Genomic DNA, 25,111 nt, shown 5'->3' on the forward strand with positions numbered 1-25,111 from the left:
AGAATCTTTCCAAGTTGCAAGTATCTCTGTTATTCAATTTCCTCTTCTGTACTATGATCTTGTATTAAAACGCACAAGTTAGAGGCACTATGCTCATGTACCTGCTGAGCTCTAGTGAGTAACAGGTTTCTTTCTTTTTTTTTTTTTTTTTAATTACAAACTTGAGGAACCTGTGGCTCTACATCAAACTGAAAACTAACTGATATTTTCTGCAGGAGCAGCTATGAAAGAGCTGAAGGTGATCCAAGATGTTAAATCACTTTTTGTTGGTGCTGGAGGGTCAGCCACTCTGAACTGCACAGTGACATCCCTCCTTCCTGTGGGGCCCATAAGGTGGTACAGTGGTGTAGGACAAAGTCGACTCTTGAAATACTCATTCACAGGAGAATATTTCCCCCGAATAACAAGTGTTTCAGATGTTACAAAGAGAAACAACATGGACTTTTCCATCCGTATCAGAAATGTCACTCCTGCTGATTCGGGTACCTACTACTGTGTGAAGTTCCTGAGAGGATTATCAGACTCTAACACTGAGATTCAGTCTGGAGGTGGCACTGAGTTGTCAGTATTTGGTAAGTACTACATTTTCTCTTTCATCCTTCATTTCTCCTACAGGTCTGAAGTCTCCAATACTCTGTGAAAAAGTAAGAAACGTGTAGAAAGGACCCTAATATACATAGGTTTACTTTATCATAACTCTGGACGAAAGATCCTAAGAAGAAGTGTGGACATGCTATGTGCTAGAGGTTTCCCCTTTCAGGAAGTGAGTGTAAATTCATACATTTCTCTTGCTGCTCCAAGAAACTTATATTTCTAACTCTATCTCAGATTTGTAGTCAGCTTTTGTCAGTTCTATTATAATGTGTACTCGTGTGATTCTCTCTGAGTTCATATCAAAGGAATTAGTTCACAATGTTAGATTTATACTTTTATTTTTTCAAACTAGCAATATGTAAGACAATATTTTTTCAATAATATGCCCACATTCCAAATTATTTATTTTCTTCCCAGTTTTTGACTATTGTCCCTGAACTGCTGACTAATAATGTTACTGTTTCCATTTCTATATTTGTATTTTTTTCATAAAATGCTCAAATCCTCTGTATACCTTGTAAGTTTAATGTGTAAGTTGACATACATTTGGTTACTGCTTGCAAGTGTTCTTATTTTGCTGTCTAGACACTTCACTTTCTTTATGGCTTTTCCATATGTTCCCTTTGCTCTTTTCATATTTTAAATGAAGATTGTATAGTTCTGGACAAGTAGCATAGGGTAATAAATTCCGTACAGGACAGTCTTTGCTGATCCTCAAAGCCCAGGGAAGAAGGGATCTGAATTGCCAGAGTTATGAGAGTCAGAGTGACTCAGTACACTGGGTGCAGTGATGGGAAGACAGATGATATAGGAGAGTACCCTCGCAAGACCAAACCATGTTCAAAGGCAGAAACTCAGAAACTGGCCCATCTGGACATTGGGTATATGTGAATCCATGTTCTTTACCTTGACTCACCAAAGTTGAACTTCTGAACCACACAGGATAAAATGATAAATATCTGTTGTGTGAAATCACAAACTTTATAGGAAACTATTATATCAAACATAAAATTAATATAACTCAGGGTCCAGAGAGGTAATTCATGGATTAATTAAGCTCCTGCTCTTCAAGAGGACATATTTTATTACATATAATATGATATAGAAATATATTATAATATATTTTAATTCCTAAATTTAAACAAAAGTTCTTATTTACTTTTTGGATGACATTATTCAACCATAAATTCTTAAGCATATAATATATGTGAGAGCCAGTTGAGGCTCCATATTCCCCTTATTACTAATTTTGACATCTTGACTAGGGTCATCCCTCCTGATTATTGGACATTTCCATTGATAGGATTCAACTTCATCTCCCAAATGCAAACCCACAATTCTAGTCTTTATCCCAATACACACCTCCCTTTATCTACCACCACATGATCCCTTCTGTTTATATACTCACCCACCCCACCAAAGGTCTCCTACATCTATTCTATTACCCAACCTCAGGGAGATTCAAGAGTCTCCGCTTGAGCCCTCCTTTCTACTTAGCCTAACTAGTTATTTGGGACTTGGGACTGTCAGAGACTATTTTGTATCAGAGACCTATTCTCACAGGCACTGAAGGATTGAACCAATGTTGACTCCCTGTGTTTCTCCCTGGAGAAATCTCCATGTGGATCATATTCAATCACCAGATGAGGCAGCCAGGTCCTCACGTTGAACTTTCTGATAGATACATGAATTCTTCTATCTAAGTCTTGATTCTGAGAATTTTACAGCATGAAAGACAATCACACTATCCATCCCAGTCCTGTTAGAAAAGTGAGACCTGTATGCCAATGCCCTGTCCATGATCACACATCCAGTTAGTATTGAGATCTGTCAAGGAATCCACCTCTCATTCCTAGCCAACCTCTTTCTGTTCAAACAAGAGGCACCATCTCCACTTAGGTGCCTGATTCACAACAGATGTTGAGTCAGAATTTATGAGCCTAACCCCCAATTCTATTCATCACCACCTCCAAAGTTTCAAGATTTTCCTCAAACTCAGATTTTAATATGCAGTAACTATCAGAAAGCTTCACAAATCTTAACAATACTCTCATCCTATATTATTCCCTATGAGAAACAATAGTGCAGCAGCAAGAGATAGTGTATTTAAGATGGTAGACCATGAATATTCCATTTATATTTGCTACTAAAACAGTAATTAGTCATTAATAGTTTGCATCCACACAGGTCCAGAGTGGACTTATTCTTATATTCACTACCCTGGCCATAAAAAAAAAATGTCCTATTGAGGAGGGCTGTGGCACTTGAGAGTGTATTATTTTATAAAGATGTTACAGTTTCTCCACTAAGGTGTGATGTAGCAAATCTTATCACAACACTTCAGTGATGAGAGACAAGGAGAATGGGTTCACCATGAATTCATACATATCATAAACAAGGGCAATAATGTTCTAGGAAATGCAAAGTAGAGGAAACCCCAACCAGCAAGAGACTGACGTAAAATACAGTCCAGAGCTTCCAGTGATCCTAGCTTCATGTGTATATGTTATAATGATGCTTCATTAGTTATAATGATGCTCTTAATGATAAGGTTGGATAACAATCAGCAACTGTGTCTCTGTTATGTCATTTTCTCCATACTCATGTTCTATAAAAATAAGGTCATCTCTTCGCTTTAGAGAAGACTCTGTAGTTCAGAGAAAAACCTGACATGTAAACAGGTAAAGAAGAGGCAAGTGCTGATGGCAATCCCTACCTCATAGAGTTACACAAAATAGATGCTGTTCTTTCTACATATTCTCTCGGCAGCATCCATGAAACAAAGCTGCCAATTGTTTCCAGTATTGAAAATATAAAGAAGAAATAAATCAGAATATGTAGGACTCAGGGTTCCCTGGAACAAAGGTCTCTTTCTGCCCAGAGCTACATGGAGTAGGGATATAGCAGAGAAATCCTCAAGTTGGATTCATAAAGTAGAAATAGAGCAATGTCAGTGAGATGGCTTCAGTGGAGAACAGCAGCTTTCTTTTGGGAAATGAATGTGAAGTCACAGAAAATGATCTCTGAGATACAATGGTAATAAAAGACAGGTTTTTTTTTAGCCTCAGTATTTTAATCTGTGGCATGGTGATGATCACAGATCCTTCAGAGGGAAAGGCAGGCTTCTGTATATCAATCAACACAACAACATGTAAAAATACAGGTAGTATATTATGACTGCTAAACCTTGGACAACTCAATGAAACTTATCCTTAGTTTTCCTTCTGTAGAATGAGGGTACCTATTCCCATTTTGAGGGTGCTATGTCTACCCAGAGAAACAGTGAATGTCCAGCATCAGGAGGCCATGGGACAGAAATCTTACTCCCTGTACAATGCTCAGTTTCCTAAGTTGTGATTATGACAACCATGATCAATGGTAGGAGTTCCTTGAGAAAAGAGAAATTATTCACATGTTCTCTACCGGCAGTGTCAGGGTCATTAGAAGCATCAGAATTGCAGTAATCTTCCAGAGAAGATGGGATCTAAATGCCTATATAGCATCCCAACACTGCTAGTCTCTGACATTTATTCAGGACAAGATTTTCAGCATATTCTTTCCCCTGCTAGCACAAAATATAGATTTGCTCTAATGAAGGAGTGAAGTCATACAACATACTTAGAGAAACTGTTGACTGTTAGGAAATAGTTCATCACTGTAACAGTGCTACTAGTGGGTCATGTGATCTTGGACATTCCACTTTCCCTATCTAGGCTTTTGGTTCACTGGCATGAAGTTAGGGTTTGGTTGGCAGCTCTTCATCTAGCTACTTTTGTAAATTTCTGGGAAACTGAGAGAAATCCCAGGTCCATGTTCTGTTAGTTTTTCTGATATGTGTCTTCATATCTGAAATATCATATACATGATTTGAGGCAAAAGGAGTTATTTGGGATTGTTCCCTTGATAGACCTGTGAGGACACCAAGCTGAGACATGACAACCTGTCATGCTTCAGAACAACAAGATCCATCCTGCTCTGCACAACCCCTAAAATCAAATACTTTACTAGAGACATATTTCAGTGAGCAGATAAAAGGTCCCTAAGGTCTAAATAACAGAGAGTCCTCTTCAACTCTAACATCAGTGCAAATCTTTCCTACATTGCATGTGTTTGCATTGGAACAATTTCTGGGACCAGAAATTTCTCCCCTTTCTTCAGAGATCTCTGTTAATGATATAGAAAATCAACAACAGCTCTGTGTTTCTCCCATCTCATGGTCAACTGCTTTATATCATTAGCCCTAGTGGAGGAAGTGATTATACTGTGAAAACCACTGTGGAACACTGTGAAAGAATCACAAAGACAAAGGAGGATGTCAGGGTATAAAAGCTTCTGCTCCTTAGGTAGGATTTTCATGGTAGTGCCAGGAACAAAGCAGAAACTCATATTATTGTTTCTGTATGGTTTTCATGCACACAAATTGCAAAAAAGACTAGTAACAAGTAACAAGCACAGTGGTGAGGACAATTTCTGTGCACATACTTAGTCATGAGATTCTACCTTCATTTTCTTCTTCATCTTCATTTTCATTTTCATCTTTCTAGGCTGAGGGGTTTTCCTATTATAATCACTATCATCATCATCATCACCATCACCATCATCACTATTAAAACGGTTTTTACAGTCCAGGTGTTATCCCCATCCTAGTCTACCCTTCAACAGTTCCTCATCCCATTCTTCCTACTCAGTCTCCTAGAGGATGCCCCTACCTATCCTCATTCCAATCTACCTCCCTACTCCCTGGGTCTTCAAGTCTTTCTAGGGTTATGGCAATTGTCTCTCACTGAGGTCAGACCAGGCAGTCCTCTGCAGTGTGTGTCAGGGACCTCATATCATCTAGTGTAGTGGCTGAGTGTCAGAGATTTTGGGGGTCCAGGTTAGTTGAGACTGCTGGTCTTCCTATGGGGTCACCTTCCTCAGATTCTTCCATCCTTTTCCTAATTCAACCAAAGGAGTCCCTGACTTCTGTCCATTGGTAAGTACCTGTATCTGACTCTTTCAGCTGCTTGTTGGGCTTTTCCTAGGGCAGCAATGCTACGCTCCTGTCTGAGGGAAGGTTCCTCCCTTTGAATGCTGAGCATCTCTTATCTATCAGGTTTCTGGTACATTCTAGAGCCCCCCCACACACACACACACCTCTTAACTTCCATGGTTTACTTTTTCCATTCTTTCTGAAGGCCCTTAGGGCTTCACTTCTGTTCCCCACCCTCACACCTATACCTCATCATGTTACCATTTCCCCTGCCTGTCTCCTCTCCAACCCAGGTACCTCCTATCCTCTGCCCCTGAGATTTCTTTCTTCTCCCTTCCAAGTGGGGTTCAGGCATCCTTACTTGGGCCCTTCAGGATGGTAACTTTTGGGTTTTATGGTTTGTATCCTGAGTATTCTGTATATTTTTTTACTAATATCCACTTATTAGTGAGTGCATGTCCTTTTGGGTATGAATTACCTCACTCAGGATGACATTTTCTAGTTCTATTCATTTACTTGTAAAACTTATGATGTCCTTAATCTTAATAGTGAATAGTATTCCATTGTGTAAATGAACCACATTTTCTCTATTCATTCTACCATTGTGGGACATCTGGGTTGTTTCCAGCTGCTGGCTATCACAAATAAGGCTGCTATGAACACAATGGTACACATAACCCTGTGGAATGTTGGGACATCTTTGACTTTGTGCCCAGGAGTGGTATAGCTGGCTCTACAGGTAGATTGGTTTGCAGTTTTCTAAGGAGCATCAAGATGGATTTCCAGAGTGGTTGTACTAGTTTGCAATCCCACCAGCAAAGGAGGAGTGTTCCTCTTTGTCCACATTCTTGACATTGTATGCTGTCATTGAGATTTTTATCTTAGACATTCTGATTGGTGTGAGATGGAATCTAAGTATCATTTTGATTTGCATTTACCTGATGACTAAGGACTTTGAACATTTTTTAAGTCTTCCTCGTGGCTGAGGTTTTTAATCCAGTTTTTATGGAAGGGTATTAGGAAAAGTATCAGCTCAAGTCCTTATCAAAACCTACCTATCAGCCAAGAAAAAATTTATTTTCCCAGAGTAATAGAGGTCAGTGGATAAGAGACAAAAACAGAAGATAGAGGATGACAGAGAAAAGGAAAACAAAGCAGGGAGAGAGGAGTCTTTGTCCCAGATAAGAAAGGACTGCCTCTAGGTAAAGAGGAGACAGATGTGACACACAGGAGAATGGCAATTAATATAGGTAAAATTGGAAATACTGTGTTATGATGAAGTGTTTAATTTTAATTGGGAATATTAATTTCATGAGCCAAAAAGGGGGTTTTAATTTCCAGACTTCAATGCTTTGACAGCTGGACCTTGGTAATCAGCCTCAGGAGGAGGAAGTGGCCAAATAAGGAAACAGACCTTGGTTTCTAGCTTTAGTATGTAAACTAACGGCTTTTGAAAAGGTAGAGGGTATAAGGAGAAGGGCAAGGTCTGTCAGAGCCATGCTTAAATGGACCAGAGTCCCACCAAAGGAGATGTTGCTATGTATTAGTTAAAGATCAGGATTAAATTAATCACCTGGTGAGTGTCAGATGAATTTTGACTTTAGCCTGTGTAACACTTCCACCCACATATACTCTGATCTCAATCATACCAAAGATTTGGTTACTAGAATCTTGGCAGTATCAGATTAGCCAGAAACTCCCTCAATCTTGTAGGAATATTAGTTGTGGTGGAATTTAGATATACCGACTTCAGAAAGCACTGTTTATCTTCCTGTCTGGCTGGTCATTTAATAAGGAATTATATATGTACAAATACGATTGTGTATAATTGTCAAATGCAGTCTGCTATTCATAATAACCACAGCATAAGACATCTACAAAGCATACTGTCTTCCTCCCAACAATCCAGTTCTATGTGTGATTTTAAGACTAGAGATTATTTCTATCTGATAATGGGCTTGCATCTATTTCCCTTGAGATTGCCAATTTGAAAAGGAACTAAACCTGGCTTCATTGATGGAGAGCGATCTCTGATTTTTACTTCAGACTAAGTACAATTGAAACCTATAAATGGACATGCAGATGGTTAGGCTCTCAATTTTAAATTTATTTCTAAGCAGAGAGAACACATAAGGCATATGGGTACAAAGAAAAAAAAGAAAGGAAGGAAGGAAAGGAAGGAAGGAAGGAAGGAAGGAAGGAAGGAAGGAAGGAAGGAAGGAAGGAAGGAAGGGAGAGAGGGAAGGAAGGAAGGGAGGGAGGGAGGGAGGGAGGGAGGGAGGGTGAGGGGGGAAGGGAGGAAGGAGAGAAGAAGGAAGGAAGGAAGGAAGGAAGGAAGGAAGGAAGGAAGGAAGGAAGGAAGGAAGGAAGGAAGGGAAAAAAATAAAAATAATTAGAGGGAATGAGGAAGGCTTCCAGCTTTGTGGCAATACTATTATATGTGTAATTTTCTAGCTTACAATAATTGTAAATCTAGGAACATTTACCTTAGTTTGTAGAGGATTCATGAGGCCAGCAGGAATAAGTGTTATGAAATTTGATATACATTTGTAATTACCTTCCTTGGCCTGAGACCTAGAATTGCACCTGGGTTTGCCCTTCCTTGTTTTTTCCTTGGTATATTTCTTATCCTCTGGAGACACAGAATATTGTATAGCACAGAAGGATCTGGACAAACCTGGGGGAAAACATTGAGGATGAAGACTTAATGTCTGCTGCTTGGACACAGGTATGACATGGGAGACCAGCAGGTTCCTAGTTGCCTGGTAACAACAATCCTGACAGTAAACAACAACGTTTAATAATTAATGGATAATATCTAGGAAGGTTCTTCACAATGTTATGTCATCAGTAGTGGCTATCAAAATCACATCTTTGTTTATATGCTGCTTTATAGCTAAACCATCTTTACCTATGGTCTCGGGTCCTGCAGCCAGAGCTGTCCCTCAGCAGACAGTGACCTTTACATGCAGATCCCATGGATTCTTTCCGCGGAACCTCACGCTGAAGTGGTTCAAAAATGGAAATGAGATCTCTCCCTTGGAAACTTCTGTGGAACTCGAAGAAACAAGTGCCTCCTATAGAGTTTCCAGCACAGTCCAGGTGGTGTTGGAACCGAGGGATGTCCGCTCTCATATCATCTGTGAAGTGGCCCATGTCTCTTTAGATCGAGCCCCTCTCAGAGGGATTGCTCCCATCTCTGAGATCATTCAAGGTAGAGGTTTCTGAATCCTAGCTCAGTAGCATACCTGGTCAGCATTGTTTGTTCATAATTCCTAGCAAGCACTTTTATATACTACCTAGATGGATGGGGGTTGGTGGTGGTCACAGGGTACGATCACTACATAAAAGGAGTTGTATTTATTTTTAACAGAAGAAATTAAACCTATACAAATTATGAACCGCATACACCATGCACAGAACTTTTAGGCATTTCGTTTTTCCTAGTGTACCCAATAATTCTTCTTATAAATGTTACCGCTTCATAGCCTCACCCCACCACAGCCTGAATGCCTGTGTGAGAGGAGCTGTACTTACGTTGGCCTTCCTCTGAACAAAACACACATTCTGTATATACGATGCATTTGCAACAGAGGTGGATCCTTAACATTCAGCTCTTCTTTGGAGAATGTCTGTGCCTAGGTTCCATCTATCTCAGGTTCTTTCTGTACTTTTCAGTTCCACCCACCCTGGAGATCAGCCAGCAGCCAACAATGGTATGGAATGTGATAATTGTCACCTGCCAAATACAGAAGCTCTATCCTCCAAGGTTTCAGGTGAACTGGTTAGAGAATGGAAATATATCCCGGAGAGAAGTACCTTTTACACATATGGTAAACAAGGATGGAACTTACAACTGGATCAGCTGGCTCTTGGTGAACATATCTGCCCTTGAGGAGAATATGGTAGTGACATGCCAGGTTGAGCATGATGGACAGGCAGAAGTCATTGAAACCCATACTGTGGTGGTCACTGAACATCAGAGGGTGAAAGGTACTGCTACCATGTCTGGTGAGGTCTTCACCCCACCTTTATGTCTAAATGTAAATTGGGCTTCATTTTTTTATGTAAAAGGTAACATTCATGATTATTGTAGCATTATCCTGACAACTACAAAGTAAAATGTTAACTCATATTTCATTCTCAACTTCTCACACATCTCACGTATCTTTCCACTAATAGATTAAATAATTAAGAACGGAAGGTATCATCAAATTCCAGTATCTTGCCCCTTCCCTGTTTTACCTAACATTTGTGAACATCCTTATGTTCATGTGTTTCCTTTACCATATCTTTACTGACTCCATTACATTTTAGATATTTCCTAAATATAGTGTCCTAATGGAGTGAAATTTCAACGGGTCACCTGACAACCTGTTTGTACACACACACACACACACACAACATGTGATCTGGACTAATGAAATAAAGGAAAATCAAATGTCCTTTGGAGCACTGCTATCACTAGGGTATAAGGAAAACTTGCTAGTAAACTATTTCTTTTCAACTTGATACGATGCTAGCAGTTAGTTTGCATTAGATTGGGACCCATTTATGTGAATATCTTTTTCCTTCTCTTAAAACAACAAAAAAGATCCTCAACTCCAGCAACTTTTGAAAAACTTATGTTCCTTGGCATACACCACTTGCTGTGAGCTCATTGGCTGGATAAACACTGGGTCGCCTAATTATCTATGAATATGCCAGTTAAAAATGTAAGGGTTAGAAAGCATCAATCCTGAGATTGAGAGCTCTATCCAAGCTATATAACAGACCCCTCTGGTGCCTCTGTCATGTGTGCTCATACAGTGCAAATATAGTCCACGGTGGGTGCTCAAGTAAATCATGATGTTTTTATTCAAAATATACATTCAATAAAATTAACTGTAGTTCCAAAAAATGATCTGAAATTGACTCTATTTTGAAATTTGTCTCAAATTATTTTTATACTCTATTTTGCACACCAAAATTAGGGTTTTTTTTCTTCCTTAAATTCTCATCAGCTTTTCCTGTTAGTCTCTTTAGACCTCAAAAAAATCTATTTCTATGTGTTAAAAGGATGAAATCAATTTTTCCTTAATGTTTCTAAAAAGTCATATCAGTCATCTGATAATGGGTATATTGTTGAATGTAATATTTCATGGAGAATGTTATCCATTTTATTTCTGAAATCAATTTCCCTTAAGGTTTATAAGAAGTCATATTACTCATACAATATCGGGTGTATTGTTTAATGTGGTACTTCTGAAGAATTTTTTGCATTTTTCTGAATTTTTAAACTTCTGCACTAGAATTTGTCAAAAGATTTTATTGACATTTATTTTTTTTATTTATGCATTTTATTGGATGTTTTCTTTATTTACATTTCAAATATTATCTTCTTTTCCAGTTCCCTTCCCCAAAACCCACTATCCCATTCCCTGTTCCTCTGCTTCTATGACGGTGTTCCCCCACTCTCCCATACACTCCTGCCTCCCCGCCCTGACATACCCCTACACTGGTGCATTCAGCCTTCATAGGACCAAGGGTCTCTCCTCCCATTGATGCTCAACAAGGCCATCCTCTGCTACAAATGAGGCTGGAACCATGAGTCCCTCCATGTGTACTCTTTGGTTGGTAGTTCAGTCTCTGGGAGCTCTGGTGGGGTCTGGTTGGTTTATGTTGTTCTTTCAGTGCAGTTTTAAACCACTTCAGCTCCTTCAGTCCTTTCTCTAACGCCTCCATTGGTGACCCTGTGCTCAGTCCGATGGTTGGCTGTGAGCATCTGCCTCTGCATTTGTCAGGCTCTGGTAAAGCCTCACAAGAGACAGCAATATCAGGCTCCTGTCAGCAAGCACTTATTGCCATCTGCAGTATTGTCTGGGTTAAGCTTCATGTGGTCTGTGAGTTGTATCTTGAGTGTTCTAAGATTTTTGTCTAGTATGCATTTATCAGTGAGTTCATACCATGTATCTTCTTTTGTGATTGGGTTACCTCACTCAGGATGATATTTCAAGTTCCATGCATTTGCCTGAGAATTTCATGAAGTTATTGTTTTTAATAGTTGAGTAGTATTCCCTTGTGTAAATGTACCACATTTTCTGTATCCATTCTTCTGTTGAAAGACATCTAGGTTGTTTCCAGCTTTTGACTAATATATGTATATATTAGTCAGATATATTATATTATAATATATACTGTATAATAATATATATTAATATAATAATATATTATATAATAATATATTATATAATAATATATATTAGTCAGATATATTATATTAGCAGATATATATATATGCCCAGGAGTGTATAGCTTGGTCCTCAGGTAGAACTATTTCCAATTTTCTGAGGAACTGCCAGACTGATTTCCAGAATGTTTGTACCAGCTTACAATCCCACCAACAATACAGGAGTTTCCCCCTTTTTCATCGTCACCAGCATCTGCTTTCATGTGAGTTTTTCAACTTAGCCATTCTGACTGGTGTGAGATAAAATCTTAGGATCATTTTGATTTGCATTTCCATGATGACTAAGGATGTTGAACATTTCTTTAGTTAGCACAACTTAAGGTTAACTTTCCTTCCTTGATCTCAAGCTATAAATTCTATTCTGTTGATGTGAATTTTTTATTCTTTAGACTTTGTTGCTACTCTAAAGATATTATCTTCTGCATTCTGTTAACTCCTGTTTTAGCTTGACCTTCTTTGTTTCCTTGAGGTGGGAGGCATCCATTTCAGTGTTTGATGCAAAAGAATTACCATTCTTTGTGTAGCTATTGCATTTTAGTTTAATATAAACAATCATACCCAGTGTAGCCATTGGTTTTGTGATCATAAACGCCACTATATCAGTAGTCAGAACTGAACTAAAAATTAGAATATATATTCTTCTATTTAAAGATACTCTCCAGAACACAATAACTGGAGAAAATCTGAGGAATGTTCTGTATGGTAGATATAGAAAACAAGATTATTCTGGACGACTGTGGATAACAACAGATGTATTAAACAGATAGTCTAACCAAGATAAAAAGGTGATCACAGTGCAGGAACCTCAAAAGACATTACTACTACTCAGAGAAATGGGATGGATTCTGAGAATTATTTCAGAGTGAAAAGGAGGGAGGAGGCAATAGAATTTATATTATAATTCTGATACATAAAGTTGGGTGTCTGCTTCTTCTTATGGGCCCATCAAGATAATTTGAACATGCTTGTCTGTCATTTCAGACAAGGATATAGTTTCATGTCTGTTACTGTGATAAAATATCCTGACCACAAGAAACACAAGAGATGAAAGGTTTTGTTTAAATTACAATTGCAAGTTATATATGGAAAGTAAGGCAGGAATTCATACATCCAATCTACAGTCAAGAGCATTGAGAAAAAATACACCCAAAATTTCTGTTTGCTGCCTGATGCTCACCTACATTTCTTCACTGATTTTATGCAGTGTGGGGCACAGAGTCTAATGAAATGAAGGTAGTTACATTAAGAGTGATTTTACCATATCAGTTAACAATCAAGACAATCCTCCACAGACCTACCAACAGGCTAACACAATTTTACCAAGTCCTTAACTGCAATGTTCTTACTAGGTAATTGTAGGTTGTGTCAAGTTAACATTTACAACTATCAGATGCTGTTCTATGAACTTGGGCAAGTAAGAAATCATACCTCTGGCCTTCTATATTCCATACGCCAGGTATTAGGATTATAATCCAAATTATGTGTATTGTTGGGTGTGGCTTGTTGGGTTTGAGCAGAGGGCCTCTAATATGTTGTGAAAACACTGCACCCAATGAACTATACAACCATCCTGTTTCTATTCTTAAAAACAAATTTTAATCTTTGATTGACTTCAAAACTAAAATTAGATTTTCATGAGCAACAGAAAGATTTTAGATGGCATCTATACTAGGGTGGACATGGACTACATGATAGTTGAGATTCTAAATCATGAAATCTTTACTCTTGCATTCTTATGTATACAATTTTCATCTTTTTCTTGCATGTTTTCCAGCAAGCATTTCCATCAGGCTGTTTTATACGTCACTAGGATTCTTTTATTCCCCCAAATCTGAAATTTTCCAGGATGCTTATATCTAAATAAGGCAGCCTGTCAACTCTCTTCCTTTCCATTTACTGTCCTTTTTCATGTGTATGCCCTGTTCACAGCTTTCCCTGAGTACTTGAGAGACTGAAAACCTCTTGGTCTAAGGACAATCTCTCAGGGATCATCCAAAATACTACCAAGTAGAAGCATTTCTGGATCACACTAACCTTGTAACTCTCCCTAGGGATCAGTTCTCCTAGCATAGTGGGAACTATAGTCCCTGACCCACAGGATTCTGAAAATCAAGAATTTAACAGTTGACAGAGATTCACAACTCTCTCTTCAAAGAAGACAAGAAGTGTTTCATGATAAATTCAACTATCAGTGACCATGAAACAGTAACACAGATTTGGATCACATAAAAGCCCACTGTGGAAGTAGTTTATTTTTTTTTTTTGTGTGTAGTAATAGAAGAAAGAGAGCTATTAATCAATACTCTTTTTAAATTAATTGGTAAAAACATGGAAGAGGTTGGTTATCACATAGAAAAATCTGGTAGATATTTAAGTCCTAAATATCTGGGTTGGTTGACATTAGTAATCTGCTAAGTTAATACATTCCAAAGAAAAATTTCTGCAAGTACATTCCAGATAATTCACCTAAATTGCTGTTTCACCACAAAGCTGATTGGTCAGGGACAAAGGAGGATAATATATGGCTATTAAGAGTCATAAATATGATAGAAAATAATTTGTTCTGGGTCTGCAACCTGCCAGAATTTATTCAAGTTCTAAAGATCCAACCATCCTTGTTTTTGATAGCCCTGGAGCTAATTATATTTGATGTTAATTCCATTCTCCTGTGAGTGGCTGAAAACAAGGAATAAGTCAGCACTCAGGTGATTTCCTATAAACCTGCTTGCCACCTTTGTAAAATAAATGAGAGCTGATGATTGGGCAGATAAAAGGGAAGGTGAAGCCGGAGGTGAGAGGGAGAGAAGGAGAAAAGAGGAGCAGAAGCAAATGGCCTGGAGAAACTGCAAGTTCTAAGGGGTCTCACAAGCTGTGGAAGGTGGTAGTGTAGTGGTAGATTTGCCAAATCTAGGCACACAGCATGTAATCATATTAACTGTGTTGTGTTTTCATTGCTGGAGCATATTTGGGTTGGAGATATTTACCGCAACACATCCTTGCAAAAGGTTCAATTTGATGGTTCATCTACTTTGTGTAAAATTTATTTGATAAAATATAGTGCTATCAATTGGAGATTTAACCTGAGGACAATAGAGAAATAGACACCTATTTTTAATTTTTTTTTTACTTTTTATTTTTTTAATTAGGTATTTTCTTCATTTACATTTCCAATGCTACCAAAAGTCCCCCATTCCCTCCACCACCACCCCCCACTCCCACTTCTTGACCCTGGCGTTCCCCTGTACTGAGGCATATAAAGTTTGCAAGACCAATGGGCCTCTCTTTCCATTGATGGCCAACTAGATCATCTTCTGATACATATGCAGCTAGAGACACGAGCTCCAGGGGGTACTGGTTAGTTCATATTGTTGTTCTACCTATAGGGTTGCAGACCCCTTTAGCTCCTTGGGTACTTTCTCTAGCTCCTCCATTGTGGGTCCTGTGATCCATCCAATAGCTGACTGTGAGCATCCACTTCTGTGTTTGGTAGGCCCTGGTATAGCCTCGCAAGAGACAGCTCCAAATGCAAGGGCAGCCACATTCATTAAAGAGACTTTAGTAAAGCTCAAACCACACATTGCACCTCACACAATAGTTGTGGGAGACTTCAACACACCACTCTTATCAATTTATTTTTTTAAAAATGATTCCCTTTACATCCCACTTGCTGCCCCCTTGCAGTCATTTCCTTTCACAATCCTTCTCCCATCTCCTTCTCCTCTAAGTGAATGGAGGTCCCTCTAGTAATCCTTTATCACAAAGGCATGTCCAATCTATAAAATGCTATGCAGTTCTTCTCCCACTGTGGACAGACAAGGCAGTGCAGCTAGAAAAACTGTTATCCAATGTTAATGCAACAACTTTTGGTACAGGCCCTGTCGCAGTAGTTAAGGACCCACAAGAAGTCCAAGCTGCATATCTGTGACTTATGTGCAGGAAGGCCTAAATGTAGCAGTTTATATTCTTTGATTGGTGGCACAAACCCTGAGAACCCCAAGGGTCCAGATTAGTTGACACTATTATTGTCCTGTGGAGTTCCCATCCCTTTCAGGGCCCACAATGTTTCCTACTTAATACTAGGAATAATGATATTCTTATTCTTTTATAAGAATACCAAAACTCCATCTGCTATTCATTGGCGGGTGTCTGTATGTGTCTGAGCCAGCTGCTGGGTGGAGCCACTTAGAGGACAGCATGCTCCTGTCTGCACACATAACAGTATCATTGGTAGGGTTAGGAATTGGTGCTTGCTCATGGGATGGGTCTCAACCTGGACAGCTTATTGGATAGCTATTTCCTCAGTCTCTTTTCCATTCCCAGTTCTGCATTTCTTGGAGACAGGAAAAAATTTAGATTGGGAGTTTTGTGGGTGGATTGGTGCTTCTATCACTCCACTGGGTTTACTGTCTGGCTACAGATGGTGGCTTCTTCAGATTCCACAACCCCAAAGTAGTGAGTAATAAGCAAGGTCAACCCCATTGATTCTTGGATGCTTCCCTTATTTCAGGTCTCTGTCTCATCATAGAGATCTTCTCACCTGCTGACCACTATCAGTTGCAGATTTCCAATAATTTTCACGGCCATCTAGCCATCTCTCCTATCCTTTTCACAACTGATCCTGATGCCCTAACACAACTCAGCAAGCCTCTCCTTCTCAAATCTGTCCCTCCATCTGCCTCTTATGACTATTTTATTCTCCCTTCTAACTGAGATTCAAGATTCCTCGGTAGTGTCTTCTGTATTGTTTAGCTTATTTGGGTCTATGGAGTATAGCATGGTATCTGGATTTTATAGCTAATATCCACTTATAAGTGAGTACATACCATACCTGTCCATTTGGGACTGGGTTACCTCACTCGGGATGATATTCTCAAATTCCATCCAATTGCCTGAAAAATTCATGATGTCTTGGTTTTTCTTTTTTTTTTTTTGGATATTAAATTTTACTTTTTATGATTTATATATCTTTTTAAGATAAAAGTAAAGGCCCATGTACATTTTCATTGTTTCTTCTATGTAACCATAGTGTCATAGCTGGTTATTACAATTGTAAAAATTCAGTTAAATTCATTACTACTAAATTACATATACGTTAAATTGGTTAAAAACTGTGTATTACCCCTAGTTGTCCTAATAAATTTTGATGGTCACCATCATTAATGGTTGCCAGATTAGTTCATATTTATGTTTCTTATTTCAAAGTTTCATATCTAAATTAAAATTATGCATTTTGCTCCAAATGTGAATAGTTACTTTCATGATATTACAGAATATATTTTCACACAATAATTTGAGTATTTCAGTGCCTACAGATATACATACTAAGATATTCTAATTATATCTTAACAATTTTAATCCTAGTTTCTTCACTGGACATGCCAAGGATTTTATTGTGAAGTTCATTGTGAGTTTAATATGCATTTTAAAATCACTTATGATGATGTGACTAGTTGTTCCATGTCTTTATTTTTGTTTTATTTTGCTCTAGTTTATTCAAAGTTATAATAGCACTAAAATGAAAGCTTATATATATGAGTGATATCTGGATAGCAATGTTCACGGCCTATAATTGCTTTATTTTCCCAAGTTTTCTTTGATTTTTTTTAAAGAATTTTGTTTCAGTTTTTTATATATTTTATTCTTTTTTTATTAAATATTTCCTTTATTTACATTTCAAATTTTATCCACTTTCCTAGTTTCCCCTCCAAAAAAAACCCTATCTCCTCCCTCCTCCCCTGTTCACCAACCCACCCATTCCTGCTTTCTAGCCCGGGCATTCTCTTATACTGGGTCATAGAACCTTCACAGGACAAAGGGACTGGCCTCTCTTTCCATTGATGACCGACTAAGCCATCTGCTATGCATGCAGCTAGAACAATGAGTCCCACCATGTGTTTTCTTTGATTAGTGGTTTAGTCCCAGGGAGTTCTGGGAGTACTGGTTAGTTCATATTTTTTTCCTCCTATGGGGCTGTAAACCCCTTCAACTCCTTGGGTACCTTCTCTAGCTCCTTCATTGGGGAACCAGTTCTCCATCCAATGGATGGCTGTGAGCATCCACTTCTGTATTTGTCAGGCACTGGCAGACACTCTCAGGAAAAAGCTTTATCAGGCTCCCATCAGCAAGCACTTGGTGGCATCCACAATAGTGTCTGGAATTGATGGTTGTTTGTGGGATAGATCTCCAGGTGGGGCTGTCTCTGCATGGTCATTCCTTCAGTCTCTGCTCCAAACTTTGTCTCTGTAACTCTTTACATGGGTATTTTGTTCCCCATTCTAAGAAGGATCAAAGTGTCTACACTTTGGTCTTCCTTCTTCTTGAGTATCATGTGTATTGTGAATTGTATCTTGGGTATTCTGAGCTAGGGGATTAATATCCATTTTTCACTGAGTGTATATCATGTGTGTTCTTTTGTGATTGGGTTACCTTACTTAGGATGATATCCTCCAGGTACATCCATTTGTCTAAGAAATTCATAAATTCATTGTTTTTAATAGCTGAGTCATACTGCATTGTGTAAATATGCCATATTTTTTGTATCAATTCTTTCTTGAGGGACATCTGGTTTCTTTCCATCATCTGGCTATTATAAATAAGTTTGATATAAACATAGTGGAGCATGTGTCCTTATTACAAACTGGAGCATCTTCTGGGTATATGCCCAGGAGAGGTATTGTTGGATCTTCCAGTAGTATGATGCCCAATTTTTTTTGAGGAGCTGCCAAACTGATTTCCAGACTGATTATACCAGCTTGCAATCTGACCAGCAACGAACTAGCTATCCCTTGAGTTTTTTTCATAGCTATTCTGGAGGTGTAAGATGGAACTTCAGAGTTGTTTTGATTTACATTTCCCTTATGACTAAGGATTTTGAACATTACTTTAAATGTTTGTTGGCAACTCCAGAGTCCTCTGTTGAGAATTTTCTGTTTAGCTTTATAAACATTTTTTAAATTGTGCTGTTTGGTTTGTTAATGGCTACCTCCTTGACTTCTCTGTATATATACTGAATATTACAACTCTATTAGATGTAGAGTTTTTTGAAGATCTATCCCCATTATTGAGGCTGCTGTTTTGTCCTAGTGACAGTGTCCATTTCCTTACAGAACCTAGGCAGTTTCACGAGGTCCTATTTATCAATTGTTGGTCTTAGAGCCTGAGCCATTGGTATTTTGTTCAGAAAATTGCCTCCAGTACCTATGCTTTCAAGGGTATTTTCCAGTTTCTTTTCTATGAGATTTACTGTATCCGATTTTATGTTGAGGTCTTTGATCCACTTAGACTTAAGTTTTGTGCAGGATGATAAATATACATGTAATTTCATTTTTCTACATGTAGACACCCTCTTTACCAAGTCTTCTAAGTTGAACTACTGAATTTAATGGTGAAAGAGAACACACTCAAACTCTGCAGAGTTTTGTAGGGATTGGGAGTCAACCACTGGGCCAAGTATAGGCCACTGATGTGATTTTTCTAATGGTTTATTGTACTCCTTGATTTTCAGAACTGAAGACGGCAGGTATTGCTAAAATACCTGCAGCTGTGCTCCTTGGATCCAAACTACTGCTGTTAATTGCTGCCACAGTCTTTTACATGCATAAGAAGCAAAATGCCTGAATGTAAGTTATGAGGAAAAGAGAGATATTGGTCAAATTTCTGTTACTATGACAAAACTTTGCCTAAGATAGTTTGTAGATGAAAGGGTTTATTTGGCCTCTTACTATTTCAATATCTCATGAATCCATCATTCTGGAAAGTAGTGGAAGCCAATAAATAGAGCTGACTGCTCACATTTCTAAGAAGAAAGCATGAACCAGATTGGAAAAAAAAAACTGGAAGTGTAAAAATCATTTACTCTCAAACTTCACTATCTGTGACATACTTCCTTTATCTATGCTGTACCACCTAAATCTTCAAAAGAGCACCATCAACTATGAACCAGGCTTCAAATATCCAGATTAGTATATAGGGAACAATTGATATTAAAAACACCAGATGGATATTAATCAATGGAGTAACATGGGAGTGGTAGGATGAGTAGGAGGGTCATGCTATTCATGACACAATGTTAAGATATAAAGCCTCTTCAAGAATCTTATGATACCCTTTGAGACACCCTAACCTCCAAGAAAGACTTTTTTATAACAATTTTTATGAGATATTTTCTTCATTTACATTTCAAATGCTATCCTGAAAGTCCCCAATAACCACTCCCCAGCCCTGCTCCTCAATAGCCATCCCCACTCCTTCTTCCTGGACCTGGCATTCCCCTATACTGGAGCATATAATCTTTTGAAGACCAAGGGCCTCACCTCCCATTGATGGCTGACAAGGTTATCTTATGCTACATATGCAGCTACAGACATGAGCTCTGTGAGTACTGGTCAGTTATTGTTGTTCCTCCTTTAGGGTTGCAGACCCCTTCAGCTCCTTGGATACTTTCTCTAACTCCTCCATTGGGAGCCCTATGTTCCATTCAATAGATGACTGTGAGCATTCACTTCTGTATTTGTCAGGCACTGGCATAGCCTCACAAGAGACAGTTATATACCTTGCTGGCATATGCAATACTGTCTGGGTTTGGTGACTGATAATGGAATGGATCCCCCGGTAGAGCAGTCTCTGGATGGTCATTCCTTTCATCTCATCTCCAAACTTTGTCTCTGTAAGTCCTTCCATGTATATTTTGTTCCCCATTCTAAGGAGGAACGAAGTATCCATACTTTGGTCTTTATTCTTCTTGATTTTCAGGTATTTAGCAAATTGTATATTGGGTATTCTAAGTTTCTAGGCTAATATCCGCTTATCACTGAATGCATGTCATGTGAGTTCTTTTGTTATTGGGTTACCTCACTCAGGATGATATCCTCCAGATATACCCATTTGCCCAAGAATTTCATAAATTCATTGTTTTTAATAGATGAGTAGTGTTCCATGGTGTAAATGTACCACATTTTCTGTATCCTTTCCTCTGTTGAGGGACATCTGGGTTCTTTCCAGCTTCTGGCTATTATAAATAAGGCCGCTATGAACATTGTGGAGTATGTGTCCTTATTACCAGTTGAAACATCTTCTGGGTATGTGTCCAGGAGAATAATTGCTGGATCCCCCTGTAGTACTAAGAACTATTTTCTGAGCAACTGCAAAACTGATTTCCAGAGTGGTTGTGCAAGCTTGCAATCCCACCAACAATGGAGGAGGAGGGTTTCTCTTTCTCCACATCCTCACCAGCATCTGCTGTCACCTGAATTTTTTATCTTACCATTCTGACTGATATAAGGTGGAATCTGAGGGTTGTTCTGATTTGCATTTCCCTAATGATTAAGGATGTTGAATATTTTTTTCAGGTGCTTCTCAGCCCTTTGGGATTCCTCAATTGGGAATTCTTTGTTTAGCTCTATACCCCATTTATTAATGGGGTTATTTGATTATCTGGAGTCCATCTTCTTGAGATCTTTGTATATATTGGATATTAGTCCCCTATCTGATTTAGAAATGGTAAAGATACTTTCCCAATCTGTTGGTGGCCTTTTAGTGTTATTGACAGTGTCTTTTGCCTTACAGAAGCTTTGCAATTTTATGAGGTCCCATTTGTGAATTCTCAATCTTAAAGCATAAGCCATTGCAGTTCTGTTCAGGAATTTTTCCCATGCGCCCATATTTTCAAGGCTTTTCTCCACACTCTCCTCTATACGTTTTAGTGTCTCTGGTTTTATGTGGAGTTCTTTGATCCACTGAGACTTGAGCTTCGTACAAGGAGATAAGAATGGGTCAATTCACATTTTTCTTCATGTTAACTGCCAGTTGAGCCAGCACCATTTGTTAAAAATGCTGTCTATTCTCCACTGGATGGTATTAGCTTCCTTGTCAAAGAACAAGTGATCATAGGAGTGTGGGTTCATTTCTGGGTCTCCAATTCTATTCCATTGGTCTACCTATCTGGCACTGTACCAGTACCATGTAGTTTTATAACAATTGCTCTATAGTACAGCTTTAGATCAGGCAGTGTCTTTCTTTGTCCCTGAGGTGGGTTTCCTGTAATCAGCAACATGTTGGGTCCTGTTTGTGTAGCCAGTCTGTTAGTCTATGTCTTTTTATTGGGGAATTGAGTCCATTGATGTTAAGAGAAATTTAAGAAAAGTAATTGTTTCTCTGTTATTTTTGTTCTTAAAGTTGGGATTCGGATCTTGTGGCTATCTTCTTTTAGGTTTGTTGAAGGATTACTTTCTTGCTTTTTCTACGGTGTAATTTCCTTTCTTGTGTTGGAGTTTTCACATTATTATCTTTGAAGGGCTGGATTCATGGAAAGATATTTTGTAAAGATCTTTTTGTCACGGAATACTTTTGTTTCTCCATCTGTGGTAATTGAGAGTTTTCCTGGGTATAGTAGCCTGGGCTGGCATTTGTGCTCTTTTAGGGTCTGTATAACATCTGTCCAAGATCTTCTTGCTTTCATAGTCTCTGGTGAGAAATTTGGTGTAACTCTAATAGATCTGCTTTTATATGTTACTTGACCTTTTTCCCTTACTGCTTTTAATATTCTGCCTTTATTTAGTGCATTTGTTGTTCTGATTATTATGTGTCAGGAGGAATTTCTTTTCTGGTCCAGTCTATTTGGAATTCTGTGGGCTTCTTGAATGTTCATGAGCATCTCTTTTTTAGGTTAGGGAAGTTTTCTTCTATAATTTTGTTGAAGATATTTACTGGCCCTTTAAGTTGAAAAATCTTCATCTCCTGTCTACCTATTACTTTAAGTTTGGTCTTCTCATTGTTTCCTGGATTTCCTGGATCTTTTGACTTAGAATCTTTTTGAATTTTGCATTTCTTTGGTTGTTGTGTTCATGTTTTCTTTTCTTTTTTTTTCCTCCAATTTTTTATTAGGTACTCACTTCATTTACATTTCAAATGCTATCCTGAAAGTCCCCTATACCTTCCCCCTGCCCTCTGCTCCCCTACCCACACACTCCCACTTCTTGGCCCTGGTGTTTCCCCTGTACCAGAGCCTATAAGCTTTGCAAGACCTAGGAACCTCTCTTCCCAGTGACGGCTAACTAGGCCATCTTCTGCTAAAAATGCAGCTAGAGACACTAGCTCTGTGGGTACTGGTTAGTTCATGTTGTTGCTCTACCTATACTGTTGCAGACCCCTTCAGCTCCATGGGTACTTTCTCTAGCTCCTCCATTGGGGGCCCATTGTTACATCCAATAGCTGATTGTGAGCATCCACTTCTGTGTTTGCTAGGCACTGTTGAAGCCTCACAAGAGACAGCTATATCAGGGTCCTTTCTGCAAAATCTTGCTTGTGTATGAAATAGTGTCCGTGTTTGGTGGGTGTCTGGATGGTCCATCCTTTCGTCTCAGCTCCAAACTTTGTCTCTTTATCTCCATCTATGGGTGTTTTGTTCCCAATTCTAAAAAGGGACGAATTTCCCACACTTTGCTCTTCCTTCTTCCTGAGTTTCATGTGTTTTGCAACTTGTATCTTGGATATGCCTAAGTTTCTGGGCTAAAATCCACTTATCAGTAAGTGCATATCATGTGAGTTCTTTTGTTATTGGGTTACCTCACTCAGGAAGATACCCTCCAGATACATCTATTTGCCTAGGAATTTCATAAATTCATTGTTTTTAATAGCTGTGTAGTATTCCATTGTATAAATGTACCACATTTTCTGTATCCATTCCTTTGTTGAGGGACATCTGTGTTCTGTCCAGCTTCTGGCTATTATAAATAAGGCTGCTATGAACATAGTGGAGCATTTGTTCTTATTACCAGTTGGAACATCTCCCGAATATATGCCCAGGAGAGGTATTGCGGGATCACCCGGTAGTACTATGTCCAATTTTCTAAGGAAGTTCCAGACTGATTTCCAGAGTGGTTGTACCAACTTGCAATCCCACCAGCAATGGAGGAGTGTTCCTCTTTCTCCACATCCTTGCCAGCATCTACTGTCAAATGAATTTTTGATCTTAGCCATCTGACTGGTATGAGGTGGAATCTCAGGGTTATTTTGATTTGCATTTCCCTGATGATTAAGGATGTTGAACATTTTCTCAGGTGCTTCTCGGCCATTTGATATTCCTCAGTTGAGAATTCTTTGTTTAGCTCTGAGCCCCATTTGTTAATGGGGTTATTTGGTTTTCTGGAGTCCACCTTCTTGAGTTCCTTATATATTTTAGATATTAGTCACCTGTCTGATTTAGGATTGGTAAAGATCCCTTCCCAATCTGTTGGTGGCCTTTTTATCTTATTGAAAGTGTCTTTTGCCTTACAGAAGCTTTGCAATTTTATGAGGTCCCATTTGTCAATTCTCGATCTTACAGCACTAGCCATTGCTGTTCTATTCAGGAATTTTCCCCCTGTGCCCATATCTTTGAGGCTTTTCCCCACTTTCTCCTCTATAAGTTTCACTGTCTCCGGTTTTATGTGGAGTTCCTTGATCCATTTAGACTTGACCTTAGTACAAGGAGATAAGATGGATCAATTCACATTCTTCTACATGCTAACTGCCAATTGTGCCAGCACCATTTGTTGAAAATGTTGTCTTTTTTCCACTGGATGTTTTTAGCTCCCTTGTCAAAGATCAAGTGACCATAGGTGTGTGGGTTCATTTCTGGGTCTTCAATTCTATCCCATTGGTTTAACTTTAAGTCTTAGCCAGAGCAATTTGACAACAAAATGAGGTCAAGGGGATACAAATTGAAAATGAGGAAGTCAAAAAATCACTATTTGCAGATTATATGATAGTATATATAAGTGAACCTGAAAATTCCACCAGAGAACTCCTAAACCTGATAAACAGCTTCAGTGCTGTAGCTGGATATATAATTACCTCACACAAATCAGTGACCTTTCTCTACACAAAGGATAAACTGGCTGAGAAAGAAAGTAGGGAAACAACACCTTTCACAGTAGTCACAAATAATATAAAATACCTTGGTGTGACTCTAACTAAGGAAGTGAAAGATCTGTATAATAAGAACTTCATGTCTCTGAAGAAAGAAATTAAAGAAGATCTCGGAAGATGGAAAAATCTCCCATGCTCATGGATTGGCAGAATCAATATAGGGAAAATGGCTATCTTGCTGAAAGCAATCTACAGTGTCCATGTTTTCTATGGAATCTTCTGCATTTGAGATTCTCTCTTACATTTCTTATATTCTATTGCTGATACTCACATCTATGGTTCCTGATTTCTATCCTAGGATTTATATCTCCAGAGTTGTCTCCCTTTATGATTTCTTTATAGTTTCTGCTTACATTTTTAGATCTTGTGTCATTTTGTTCAATTCCATCACCTGTTGGTTGTGTTTTCCT

General features: G+C 38.5%; 1 protein-coding gene across 1 annotated transcript in view; it reads left to right on the forward strand.

Annotated features, from left to right (window-relative positions):
• Positions 1-25,111, forward strand: part of LOC110291150 (signal-regulatory protein beta-1-like) — a 49,942-nt gene that overhangs the window by 23,281 nt on the left and 1,550 nt on the right. The window contains exons 2-5 of the mRNA XM_021158122.2: positions 216-572; positions 8,463-8,780; positions 9,245-9,559; positions 19,300-19,414. Of these exons, the coding sequence (XP_021013781.1) occupies positions 216-572; positions 8,463-8,780; positions 9,245-9,559; positions 19,300-19,412 (1,103 nt within the window). The 3' untranslated portion in view covers positions 19,413-19,414. The remainder of the gene's footprint in view (positions 1-215; positions 573-8,462; positions 8,781-9,244; positions 9,560-19,299; positions 19,415-25,111) is intronic.

Source organism: Mus caroli, unplaced genomic scaffold, assembly GCF_978045245.1.
Source record: "Mus caroli unplaced genomic scaffold, Mus_caroli_1 scaffold_3, whole genome shotgun sequence".
Lineage (NCBI taxonomy): Eukaryota > Metazoa > Chordata > Mammalia > Rodentia > Muridae > Mus > Mus caroli.